We start from the raw sequence: 13,264 nt of genomic DNA, 5'->3' as shown, positions 1-13,264 counted from the left end.
ATTCCAAGCACTTGTTTTGCCATCCAGCTTGTCCTATTGCAAGAGGATTGTGAAGACCACAGCAGTGTTTTTCATACTTTCCCTTTTTACATAAGATTTGGTTCAGTTGATCACCTAATCTGAAGCACATTAAGTAGAATGAGGTGGACTTTGGTTGGAATTCAACTGACACTGGAATGGAATGGCTGTCAGACATGTATAGATGGTAATTTTTAGAAAACTGTGCAGTGGTCTCTTAATTTTTGCCAAAGCTGTATGTTGTAATATATACATACATGTCTTTGTTATGAATTGTGCCTCCCTCACAAAGCACTGCCCCTCATAATTGTTAATGTCATACATCATCGCACCCATGTGCATAATTTTCTTTAAAAATACTTGTCAATATTTTTAAGTCTGTCGCCCTGATGAATCAAGTAGAATTCAGGATGAAAACTGCTTCACATTTTGCGACCTTTGTTGTTTTTACTCCCGTCTCTGCCCAGCTCAGACAACTTTTTGAAAAGCGCACTGGCCAAATCGTTATAATTTATGCCAGAAAAATGGCATAGATTACACCAAAAATGTACACCAGCTAATGGATGTAGTAACATCTTGTGAACATACATGGCAGTTGTCGGTCATTAAAAGATGCATGCCTCTTAATGATTTGGCGCATGTTACGCCAATGTTCACTTCATTAAGACAACATGCCAGTCTTAGTCAATCCAAGCTTTCATGTATGAGATATGTATTCTCATTCTCTGGCAACAAGCTTAGATTTTGAAATGGTGACAAATTGTAAAACAAAGTTGTGTTAAACCTAAAAACCTGATTTAATATTGCAATGTTTTTAATTTTGACATTTTCTCCCATAATTGAAAAAAGCTTAATAAATATATAATTACATTTTGATCAATTTGATTGATTTTATGCACAAAACATGTGTAGTTTTATACATATATTCATTGCTTTTCTTTAATTATGTTAATAATTGATCCCCTCCAGTTAAATGTGTGTAAATATCAATGGTTGGTTGTGATGAAGTTTAATCAATGTCATTGTTTTCACAGAGAGCCGACATTGCTGTGTCAGCGATCACAATAACGCCAGAGCGTGAAAGCGTGGTGGATTTCAGCAAACGTTACTTGGATTACTCAGTTGGAATTCTAATTAAAAAACCTGAGGAAAGAATAAATATTTTTTCACTCTTTGCACCTTTCGACTTTGCTGTCTGGGCTTGCATTGCTGCAGTTATACCAGTAGTTGGCGTGCTCATATTTGTTTTGAACCGTATTCAGGCAGTAAGAGCTCAGAGTGCATCACAAGCCAGTCCATCTACTTCCTCTACATTGCACAGTGCCATATGGATTGTATATGGGGCATTTGTACAGCAAGGTGAGTGCATAATAATATTCAACCACCCTATTGATGTCAGAACAATTTTATAGTAACAACATTGAAGCTAACCTGTCTCATTGAAATTCCAGTCCAGTCTGTAAGCAGAATGATTTTTTCACTTAAATCTCTGCTTATTCTGGTCTTTTGAGTCAAGTGGGCAGACCTAATTAGTGATGGACACTTTGATACCACACTTATACAGGGATAGCAGTCAAATGCTGATTGGGGCCACTCACTTTACTGAAAACCCAAAATAAGCAAATATTTCTATGAATAAAACACAAGTTACACTGAATCTTTCTTTACAAAGCTGTGAATCAAACTTCTCAATATTTCCTCCTCTGTAGCATACTGTCTGAAAATTGAAAATAAATTAGACTGCATAGTTACAGGAATACCTAATCAAGCTCTCTGTGTTCTTCAGGTTACTTCTATAAACCTTTAAAGAGAGAGCTGCAACATCTTGCCTGATAAAATTGGGGCTAGGTTGGGGGTCCCATTTTTGAGACTGGAACTTATAAAGAATGTGCACTTGATGATTTTTCATGCAAATTCTGTCTGGAACCCGCCTGAAATAGCACTGAAAATGCTACAAAGAATGAACATAATACATAAGAATATAAAAAGCTCTTGCTGAGCATATGCTCCATCTTTTGCCATTTCTTTTAACCCCTTCACGACCTTGGGATTTTCCGTTTGTGCCTTTTCGTTTTTTGGTCCCCTTCTTCCCAGAGCCATAACTTTTTCATTTTTCCATCAATATGGCCATGTGAGGGCTTTTGTTTTGCGGGACGAGTTGTACTTGTGAACGACATCATTAATTTTACCATATAGTGTACTGGAAAGCAAGAAAAAAAATCCAAGTGCGGTGAAATTGCAAAAAAGTGCAATTCTACAATTGTTTTTTGGGGTTTCTTTTTTACCATGTTCACTATATGGTAAAACTGACCTGCCAATATGATTCTCCAGGTCATTATGAGTTTTCAGATACCAAACATGTATAGATTCTTTTTTATTTATGTGGTAAAAAAAAATCCAAAGTTTGTAATAAAAAATGGTGCCATATTCCGAGACCCGTACCATCTCCATTTTTCGTGATCTGGGCTGTGTGAGGATATAATTTTTGCGCCCCAAGCTGAAGTTTTTATTGATACCATTTTGTGGTAGACACAATGTTTTGATCACCTGTTATTGCATTTTATTAAGAAGTAGATTAGATAAATTCCAGCACCTTCTCCATATCCATCACAAGAGATGTAAAGTTAGAACGTCCATTTTATTAGTTCCATTAAAAAAGCGCCAGATGTAAGGCAGACCTTACGCGTTTCGAACCAAACAGGGATTCTTATTCATAGGTTACATTGCTATAGTTAAAAGACATATATATATATACATATGGACTGAAAAAAAAGAGAAAATAGGGTGGAGACAACAAAGAACAGGAAGTTCATTAGTGAATGAAAATCCTCCTGATGATAATTCCTCAGTAATATGCATAAATTAAACTTATGTGCATGTTATGCTGGCAAATTATGTACACCATTAGAAAATGTATCAAAAAATGTACATTAGATCATTGCGTCTTTTAGCTATAGCAATGTAACATATGATTAACTACTTCGCGCCAGAGCCTGTTTTCGCCTTCGTGACCAGGCCAATTTTTTCAATTCTGACCACTGTCACATTGTGAAGTAATTACTCAGGAAAGCTTCAATGGATTCCCCTGATTTTGAGAATGTTTTTTCGTGACATATTGTACTTCATGATAGTGGTAAAATTTCTTCGATATCACTTGCGTTTATTTGTGAAAAAATCTGAAATTTGGTGAAAATTTTGAAAATTTTGCAATTTTCAAACTTTGAATTTTCATGCCCTTAAATTATAGAGATATGTCACACAGAATAGTTGATAAATAACATTTCCCACATGTCTGCTTTACATCAGCAAAATTTTGGAACTAACATTTTTTTTGTTAGGAAGTTCTAAGGGTTAAAAGTTGACCAGCGATTTCTCATTTTTCCAACAAAATTTGCTAAAACATTTTTTTAGGGACCACATCTTATTTGAAGTGACTTTGAGGGGCCTTCATGACAGAAAATATGCAAAAGTGACACCATTCTAAAAACTGCACCCCTCAAAGTGCTCAAAACCACATTCCAGAACTTTATTAACCCTTCAGGTGCTTCACGGGAATTTTTGGAATGTGGAAGAAAACAATGAACATTTAACTTTTTTTCACAAAAATGTTACTTTAGACAAATTTTTTTTATTTTCACAAGGGTAACAGGAAAAAATGGACAACACAATTTGTAGTGCAATTTCTCCTGAGCACGCTGATACCCCATATGTGAGGGGAAACCACTGTTTGGGCGCACTGCAGGGCTTGGAAGGGAAAGAGCGCCATTAGACTTTTTGAATGTAAAATTTGTTTGAATAATTAGCGGACTCAATGTTGCGTTTGGAGAACTCCTGATGTGCCTAAACAGTGGAAACCCCCCACAAGTGACACCATTTTGGAAACTAGAACCCTTAGGGAACTTATCTAGATGTGTGGTGTGCACCTTGAACCCCCAGGTGCTTCACAGAAGTTTATAATATTGAGCTGTAAAAATAAAATGTTCACATTTTTCCCACAAAAATGTTTTTCAACCCCTAATTTTGCATTATCATAAGGGTGACAGGAGAAATTGCACCATGAAATTTGTTGTGCAATTTCTCATTACAGGGAATCTTCCATCATGGGTTCCGTCTGAATCACATATCTCAGAGATTTACACGGAAACTTTGGTGTAAGTGCTCAGCGCAGAGCCATACTGCGATCTTTGGGAGACATAATAAACAAATCAGTAGCAGGTGAAGAATGGTTTTATTTATTTTTTACGCTGTTCCTCGTGTGGTATAACTGATAATATTACTTTATTCTTTGGATCGTTGCGATTACAGTGATACCAGATTTATATTGTGTTTTTATGATTGACAGCTGTCACATGCTAAAAGACGCTTTTTTTTTCAAAATCTAGTTTTTGCATCGCTATATTTTGAGAGCTATAATTTTTCCATATTTCGGCCGAAAGAGTCATGCGAGGGCTTGTTTTTGCGGGACGAGTTGATGTTTTATTGGTACTATTTTTGGGTATGTGACATTTTTTGATCGCTTTCTATTCCATTTTTTTGGAGGTAAAATGAACAAAAAACAACAATTCAGGAATTGTTTTTTGAGGTTTTTTTTATGCCGTTCAGCGTGTGGTAAAAGTGATAAGGCAGCGTTATATTTCGAGTTAGTACGTTGACAGCGATACTACACTTACCATATATATTTTTTTTATGTTTTGGCGCTTTTACACAAAACAATTTTTTAGAAAAAATATTTTTTTTACATCGCTTTATTCTGAGAGCTATAACTTTTTTAATTTTCGGCTGATGGAGCTGTATGGCGGCTTTTTTTTTGTGGAACAAGATGATGTTTTCAGTGTTACCATTTTTATTGCCATTTAGCTTTTGATCGCATTTTATTCCACTTTTTGCTTGGCGATATGTTGAAAAAGCATAGTTTTTTGCTCCGTTTTTTACTTATGTTTTTTACATTGTGCACAGAAGGAGTTAATTAGTGTGACAGTTTTATAGATCGGGTTGTTTTGGATGCGGCGATACCATATATGTGTACTTTTTTTGTTTTTGCAGAAATATACGGATTTATTGGTTTAATATTTTATTTATTTATTTTTATTTATTTTGAGATTTTTTTTTAACACTTTGAAAACATTTTTTAGACTTTTTTTTTTACATTTTTACTTAGTACCTGAATGGGACATTAATTTTTATTTTTCTATTCACTGTTCTCATGCAATGCAATAGACATGAATTGCATTGCATGAGAGCTCTGCTGACAGTTTCACACTGTCTGTGTCTCCTGTTAGACTTCAGCTGCAGGCTGAAGTCTAGCAGGACACCGTACATGGTGGTCCCGGAGGCGGTCTTGTGACCTCCGGCTGCCATGACAACGGCAGGTCCTGTCAGACATCAGGGGGCCGTCGGAGAGGTAAGTGGACTACCCCATCTCCTCTCACTATCTTCTAAATGCCGCGATCACTATAAATCGCGGCATATAGAAGATAGCAAAGGGTTAACATCATTGGTACCTGATCCAATCAGGTCCCGATGATGTCCCCTGTCAGAGCTGTTGCTCTGCACCACACCCGCAGAGCTTGCAGGACCCTGGCGGTCGTGAGGACTGTGGGACCACAGACCGTTTATAAACGTCGGTGCTGCACAGAGCCCAGCAAGCTCCAACGTTTATGTACAGTGGTCGGTCGGGAAGCAGTTAAGAACCCCTGTTTGGTTCAAAACAAGTAAGGTTTGCCTTACATATGGCGCTTTTTTAATGGAACTAATAAAATGGACGTTTTAATTTTACATCTCTTGTGATAGATATGGAGAAGGTGCTGGAGTTTTTCTAATCTACTTCTTACTGCTTCTCATCCCTGGATTTGCTACCAAGGATCTCCGTGCACCAGTAGACCCTTATGGCATATGCATAGTAGGCTCAAATTTTCCCTTTTTTTTCCTTATACACATTGCATTTTATTGCAAAGTTGTGGAGACCAAAAAAACATATTTCTGGTGGTTTGATTTTTTTCTCGTTACGCTGCTTACCGATCAAATTAATGATTTTTATATTTTGACAGATCGGACATTTCTGAAAGCAGCAATACCAAATATGTGTATTTTTTATTTTTCTTATTGTTTTATTTTGAATGAGGCAATTGGGGAATTGTATGAACTTTTATATTTCTTTAATTTTTTAAATATTTTTAAAAACATTTGTCTAAATTTTTACTTGCTGTAATAGTAGAATCAATAGTAGTCTCAATAGGAATCTTGAAGCAGCAATCTTCCAGTCGCTAGTGCTACACAAATCATGGTGCAGCCCTTTTATGCGTAGCGCAAATCATCATCTGTTATGAACACTGTCCACTTGGCTGGCGTTCATAGCATATCAGAAATTACAAGAACGAGGGTCTTCTGCAGACCCCCGGCTGTCATAGGTCATGAAGGGGTTCATTTCTTCAGACTTCAAAAGGTAAGAAGCAATTAAAAAGTAGCACGTTCATTCTTTTGACAGCTTCTGCTTAGAAGCCGCTCTCTTTTTAAAATAAAAAAATGACCCTGACAGGAAATACCACTGCAAAAACTATGGAAAAAATGCAAATGAATATGCTTCAGGAAAGACACGGAACTGTCTTAGCCTTGCAAAAGTCTGCAGGTAAAAGATGCCATGTGTTGGTATTCATAGACTTTTTGTGCATATCCTGTTACTCTGTTAATGTACCATTTGTGTCAAAATGGAAATACCCCTTATACAAGTTTTACATTTTTTTAAACAGTTAAAAGTAAAAGAAAAAAAAACTTTTTTGCAGAACCTTCATAGTTTTGTCCTGAGGTATAAAAGAACAAAATTATAATAGTAGAACATGTATGTAAAAGGTTAAATGTGCACTTATTTTCTTTTATTTTGTCTTCACAAAAATGAATGAAGTTAGCTTCATAAACCTGCAAGAACGCTTTTTGATTTAAATGTTTTTCTTTAGTAGAAAAATAGGACTGGTGAGGGGTTATACTGCCTTCCTTCTTTAGAGTGTTTGAGAAAGGAAACAAAATATATGGTCATTTATTTCAGAGTCTGCAGCTACTCACATCTCTCCAATCACTCTCTCTCTCTCTCTATTAATTGAATCTATGTATTCTTCTCAGACTATTACTGGGGCTCTCATTTTCTAACTTCACAATACTGCAGTGGTTGGCCAATCTGCTTTAACTAGTGATGGATGAGCACTAAAATGCTCGGGTGCTCGATGTTTGGGTCAAGTGCATTGGAATACTTGGGTGCTCGACCCGAGCAACGAGCCCAATGTAAGTCTATGGGAAACTCGAGCATTTTTCTGACGGCTTCCCCCCGGCAGTCTGCAGAGGGCCTAAAAATTGTCCAAATCGATGGAAACAGTGCTCAAATGACATGGGAACAGCATGGGGAAGACCCCTGGAAGCATTTCATACTCCCAGGTCACTTCTGTCAACAACGTTGTCAGAAGTATTACGCCACTTTTACGGACTCACAATAAAACATACAAAAACGAAACGAAAATCATTTTCCTTGGGAAATATGTTAATGAACATCCTTTCCAGGGTAATGACTTGTATATAAAGCAAAATAAATAACCAAAAACAAAAATACTCCTCCACACCTTGGGCTATGTTCACACTTAGCGTTTTTGATGTGTTTTTGCACTTTTGCTTTGCTTTCAACCATGACAAATGCATTCACCAGGAAATGTATTTTAACATTTTACAACCTTATCTGGCCATGTGGTGTGTGAGATATCATCAGACACATCTAGTGATGAGCGAGCACTAAAATGCTCAGGTACTCATTGCTCAGGTCGAGCAAATTGGAATACTCGGGTGCTCCACCCGAGCAATGAGTCCAATGTAAGTCTAGGGGAAACTCGAGCATTTTTCAGGCGGCTCCCTCCGGCGGTCTGCAGAGGGCATAAAAATTGCCAAAATCGATGAGAACAGTGCTTAAATGACATGAGGACAGCATGGGGAAGACCCCTGGAAGTATTTCTGACTCCCAGGTCACTTCTGTCAACAATGTTGTCAGAGGTATTACGCCACTTTTACGGACTCACAATAAAACATACCAAAATGGATTTTCCTGGGAAATATGTTAAGGAACATCCTTTACATAACATGTACAATGTATATAAAGCAAAATAAATAGCCAAAAACAAAAATACGCCTCCACACCTTGGGCTATGTTCACACGTAGCGTTTTTGATGCATTTTTGCACTTTTGTATTGCTTTCAACCAAGACAAATGCATTCACCAGGAAATTTCATTTTAACATTTTACAACTTTATCTGGTCATGTGGTGTGTGACACATCATCAGACACATGCATACAGTGCTGATAAGTCATGGGAACAGCATGGGGAAGACCTCTGGAAGCATCTCTGACTCCCAGGTCACTGCCTAAAAGTGTGTCCATCATAAGTGATCCTTGGTGCATGTGAAGATGCCTCCCACCATGAACCTGTCGTTGCAGACATGCAACAATCACCGTCCATGTCCTTGTCCCACTGCAGTATTCAGTTGTCCCTACCCCATTCCTTGGAATGCAAGCGCAAGTATGCAGGCAGCCAGCCACCCACCCACCGACAGGCTGCAATACTATACTGCCAAATTTTTAACAGCTGCTTGCACTTGAAATGTAGCCTTTTAGGCTCGTGGAGGTGGAAGCTTTACACAACCTCATGCCGGCGGTGGCCGGGTGTCTATACTTGGTCCCCAGCCTCCACTTTATTTCCCGGTATGGCCTCCGCCTTCCACAAGCATGGGTCCCACAACATTCTCCGTGCCCTCCCCAGTGCACTTACTGGGAAGGACCGCCTAATCACAAACACTTGGACAGGTGAATGTGGCCAGGGACAGTACGGAGCCAGTCCACAACTTTTTTTCTGACAGTTGTATTTAGCTCGGTGAAAGGACTGGCATAAAGGGAAACCCTATCTACCCTGCATGTCATTTCTCACAGGAAGTCTTGTAAAGCTGCTTTCACTTGAAATGTGGCCTTTTAGGCTCATGGAGGCAGAAGCTTTTCACAACCACATGCCTCATGCCTCGTGTCCATACTCTGTCCCCAGCCGTCACTATTTCTCCCGGTGTTGTCTCCGTCTTCTACAAGCGCGGGTCCCTGAACATTACTGCTGGTACTTTTCTGTGCGAATTTGCTTGCCTCCTACCAGCCTGGAATATTTCCTGCAAACTATGGTACGATGCCATGGTAATAGCACTGCTCCCAGTAACAATAGCGAAGCCATCCCCAATTTCCTTCTCAGGAATTTTATTTGGTAGACTGAGTGGCTGCCCAAATACATTTTCTCACAAAGGAGCTGAAGATAGAGTCGCAGTAGGTTCAAGTTTCTCCTGCCTGTTAGATATTAGAGGGTGAACTGCAGCACATTGGATCAGTGGTTAGCAATGAAGACTTGCAGCGCTGGGATCCTGGGTTCAAATCCCAGCAAGGACAACATCTTCAAGGACTTTGTATGTTCTCCCCGTGTTTGCGTGTGTTTCCTCCACAGTAAAAAAGCAGCCATAGATTGTCCGGGAACCTTTCCACACACTTTTCTTAGCCAGGACTGCTTCTTGGCAGGGTTGGACAGTCCCAACAGAGAATCCTCTGGTGTGCCTTGGCTTCTACCTCAGGAGAGTTCATGATAGCGCTAACTTTGCAGCTGCTTTGGGGCTCTTGAGTGGGGGAGAAAGGTTAGCCCGCAGAATCAAATCCTCTGTTGGACACAATGTTTTTCAATCTGAAACAGCTTCTCAGTGGGAGTTGTATTTCACCACAGCCATATTCTTTAGCTTAGTGAAAGGACTTGCATAGAGGGAAACCGTATCTACCCCGGCTGTCATTTCTCCGTCACCAGGTTCCGTCCATTGTCACACATGACCATGCCTGGCTGTATGTTCAGCGGTGAGAGCCACAGATCAGGCTGCTGTGTTACAGCTTTCAAAAACTCTGCAGCTCTGGGCAGTTTGTCAATTAAGCATTAAGCATGTTATCTTCAGCACAGTCTGTTGCTGCTTGGCCAAGGCAGTGCTGCAGTGCCGTCAGCATGTGACTGATGTAGTCATTTTGGAGATGGAGGAGGAGGTGCATGAGCTGAACAATGTGATTACATTGTCGTTAAAATGGTGACGCTGTTTTTTATACTAATGAATGATACTATTGTTTTGTTTTTTTTACGTTTTTTTTTAAGACAAATGCATTCACCGGGAAATGTCATTTTAACATTTTACAACCTTATCTGGCAATGTGGTGTGTGACATATCATCAGACACATCCTGTTTTATTTATGATGGAGGGACTCTGAAAGTCATAAAGCCTATTTTTATAGGGACATCAGGTGGCCCTTACTATTCTTAAAAGGCCAGTAGTCGGCCCTAGCTATAGTTAGAGAGCCATCAGCGGGCTATGCTTTGTTGTTCCCATTATTAACAAGTGGGTCTCCTATACTGTTATTGCGTATCCATTGACTGCAAGGGCTGCCAAAATTTGGAAGCAACCCAATACCCCTTTGAAGAGACATAGACGAGGGTCTCAGTAAAAAAAATGTGCCCATTATAAAGGAGCGGGTCTCCTAAAGTGGTAATGCCCATGCTGTGACTGCAAGGGCTGCCAAAAAAATTTGGAAAAAACTCCAGTAAGAATTTAAAGACACATAGAGCAGGGCCACAGTAACAAGGTACGACATGTTCTCGTTAGAAAGGAGAGGGTCTGCTATACACTTATAGGGTATGCAATGAGTCCAACGGCTGACAATTTTAGGAAAAACACCACTAAGAATTTAAAGACACACAGAGCAGGGCCACAGTAACAAGGTATGACATGTTCCCATTAGAAAGGAGAGAGTCTGCTATACAGTTATAGGGTATACAGTGAGTCCAACTGCTGACATTTTTAGGAAAAACTCCACTAAGAATTTAAAGACACACAGAGCAGGGCCACAGTAACAAGGTACGACATGTTCCCATTAGAAAGGAGAGAGTCTGCTATACAGTTATAGGCTATGCAGTGAGTCCAATGGCTGACAATTTTAGGAAAAACCCCACTCAGAATTTAAAGACACACAGAGCAGGACCACAGTAATAAGAAATTCCCATTAGAAAGGAGAAAGTCTCCCATAGTGTTGGCCTATGCAGTGAATGCAACGGCTGCCAAAAATTTGGAGGCACTTCAATGCCCCTTGGAAGAGACGTGGAGGAGGGCCTCACAAAAAAATGTTCCCATTAGAAAGGAGCGGGCCTCCTATACTTGTAATGCCCATGCACTAAGTGTATTGGCTGACAAGCATTTACCCATGGGAAGTATACATGAACATACTCTATAAAACATTTTTTTTTACGGGCATCATAAACACCCTTTAAAAAAATTACCACGGTCACCCTGGTGATATGGTGGTGGAGGATAAGGAGATGGAGGAGGACAAGAGCAAATAGCCAAAATCAGGAAGCGTATACCCATGTGTGGATGTGAAAAGGTGCATGGGAATACACCTCCAAAGAAAAGACACTGGATTGGAGTTTATGTTGCGCTGCTATCATTCGGTGGTGTTGAGAAGTCTGGCCCAATCCAGCCCTTGTTCATTTTTATAAGAGTCAGCCTGTCAGCATTTTCAGTTGACAGGCAGATGTGCTTATCAGTTATAATTCCACCAGCGTCACTAAAAACCTGCTCTGATAAAATGCTGGTGGCAGGGCAGGCCAGGACCTCCAAGCATAGAGAGCCAATTCATTCCACGTATCTAGCTTGGATACCCAATAATTATAAGGCACAGCGGAATCGCAGAGTTTGTTTGTACGGTCAGCAAGGTACTCCCTCAGCATCTTCCCAAACTTTGCACTCCTTGTGAGAGTACCCCACGCCTTAGGGCCTGTCCGATGGGATGGTCTGAGAAAACTCTGTTAGAACTTTGACGGTGTTCCCCTGCCTCTGCTGGATTGGAGTTGTGTCTCTCTCGCCTGTACTCCTTGGTTGTCCAACGAAGTGTGCCCTTTGCCGCCAGCGTTTTCAGATGGCAATTTTTTTAATAGTTCCGCAGCAAGGACCTTCTGGCACAGCCCCATTTTTGTAGACCTGTCTGCCTCAGGAATAAGAGATATAAAGTTCTCTTTGTAGCGTGGGTCTAGAAGTGTCACCAACCAGTAATGACTGTCACCCAAAATTTTGAGAACGCATGTGAAAGGCAGCATAACATAAACTCGGCCATGCGTGCCAGACTACTAACAGGCAAGGCTTCCGTGTCCTCACCAAGAGGATGACTGACCATGCTCTCCTCCTCCTCCTTCTCCTCTTTGTCCTCTGGCCATCCACGCTGAACAGACGGTATGACAGCTGTGCAGGTAGTAGTGTTTATAGTGCATGAAACTAGCTCCTGTCCTTCCTCCTCCTTCTCCTTTTCCTCATTGTCAACCAATCCACTTTGGGTTGAGATGAGGCTTGGCTGTGTGTAATCACCCTGTATGGTTCCTTGCTCCATCTCATAGTGCTCCGCCTGCTTTGCACCCTCTTTGATTGTGAGCAGAGAGCATTTGGTGGAGTCCTCAAAGTTTTGGAGCATGGAACAGATGTCTGACATCCATGTCCACTCCTGAGGTCTTATGTCTGGAGTCTGAACTGAATACCGACGGCCTTGTTCATGCTGGTACTCAACAACTGCCCTCTTCTGCTCACAAATCCTTCCCAACATCTGCAGTGTAGAGTTCCAATGCGTGGGGACATCACACACCAGTCTGTGAGCCGGAAGCTGCAAATGCCGCTCAAACACTGCAATGGTGGCGGAAGCTTAGCTGACTTTCTAAAATGGGCACACAGGCGGCGTACTTTAACAAGCAGGTCCGGCAGCTCCGGGTAGGATTTGAGAAACCGCTAAATCACGAGGTTAAGTACATGGGCCAGGCATGGTACGTGTGTGAGCTCGCCTAGCCTCAGAGCCACCACCAGGGTCCGGCCATTGTCACACACGACCATGCCTGGCTGTAGGTTCAGCGGTGTGAGCCACAGATCTTCCTGCTCTTTCAGAGCTGTCCACAACTCTTCAGCATTGTACGGTTTTTCACCTAAGCATATTAGCTTCAGCACAGCCTGTTGCTGCTTGGCAGAAGCTGTGCTGCAGTGCTTCGAGCTTTTGACTGATGTGGTTATTTTGGAGATGGAGGCTGAAGAGGAGGAGGAGGCTGAGGAGGATGAGGTGCACGAGCTGTATACCGTGAGGGCAACCCTGATTGTCCTTGGGCACGCAATCCTTGGCGTCGTGAG

General features: G+C 40.8%; 1 protein-coding gene across 2 annotated transcripts in view; it reads left to right on the top strand.

Annotated features, from left to right (window-relative positions):
• Positions 1–13,264, top strand: part of GRID1 (glutamate ionotropic receptor delta type subunit 1) — a 1,896,881-nt gene that overhangs the window by 1,602,463 nt on the left and 281,154 nt on the right. For both annotated transcript variants that reach the window (XM_073685862.1, XM_073685863.1), the window contains exon 11: positions 1,053–1,377. In XM_073685862.1, the coding sequence (XP_073541963.1) occupies positions 1,053–1,377 (325 nt within the window). The remainder of the gene's footprint in view (positions 1–1,052; positions 1,378–13,264) is intronic.

This window comes from Phyllobates terribilis, unplaced genomic scaffold (assembly GCF_046119375.1).
Source record: "Phyllobates terribilis strain yellow unplaced genomic scaffold, ASM4611937v1 Scaffold_5__5_contigs__length_657084704, whole genome shotgun sequence".
NCBI lineage: Eukaryota > Metazoa > Chordata > Amphibia > Anura > Dendrobatidae > Phyllobates > Phyllobates terribilis.
The sequence above is the reverse complement of the archived record's forward strand: the minus strand, read 5'-3'. Positions and strand labels throughout refer to the sequence as shown.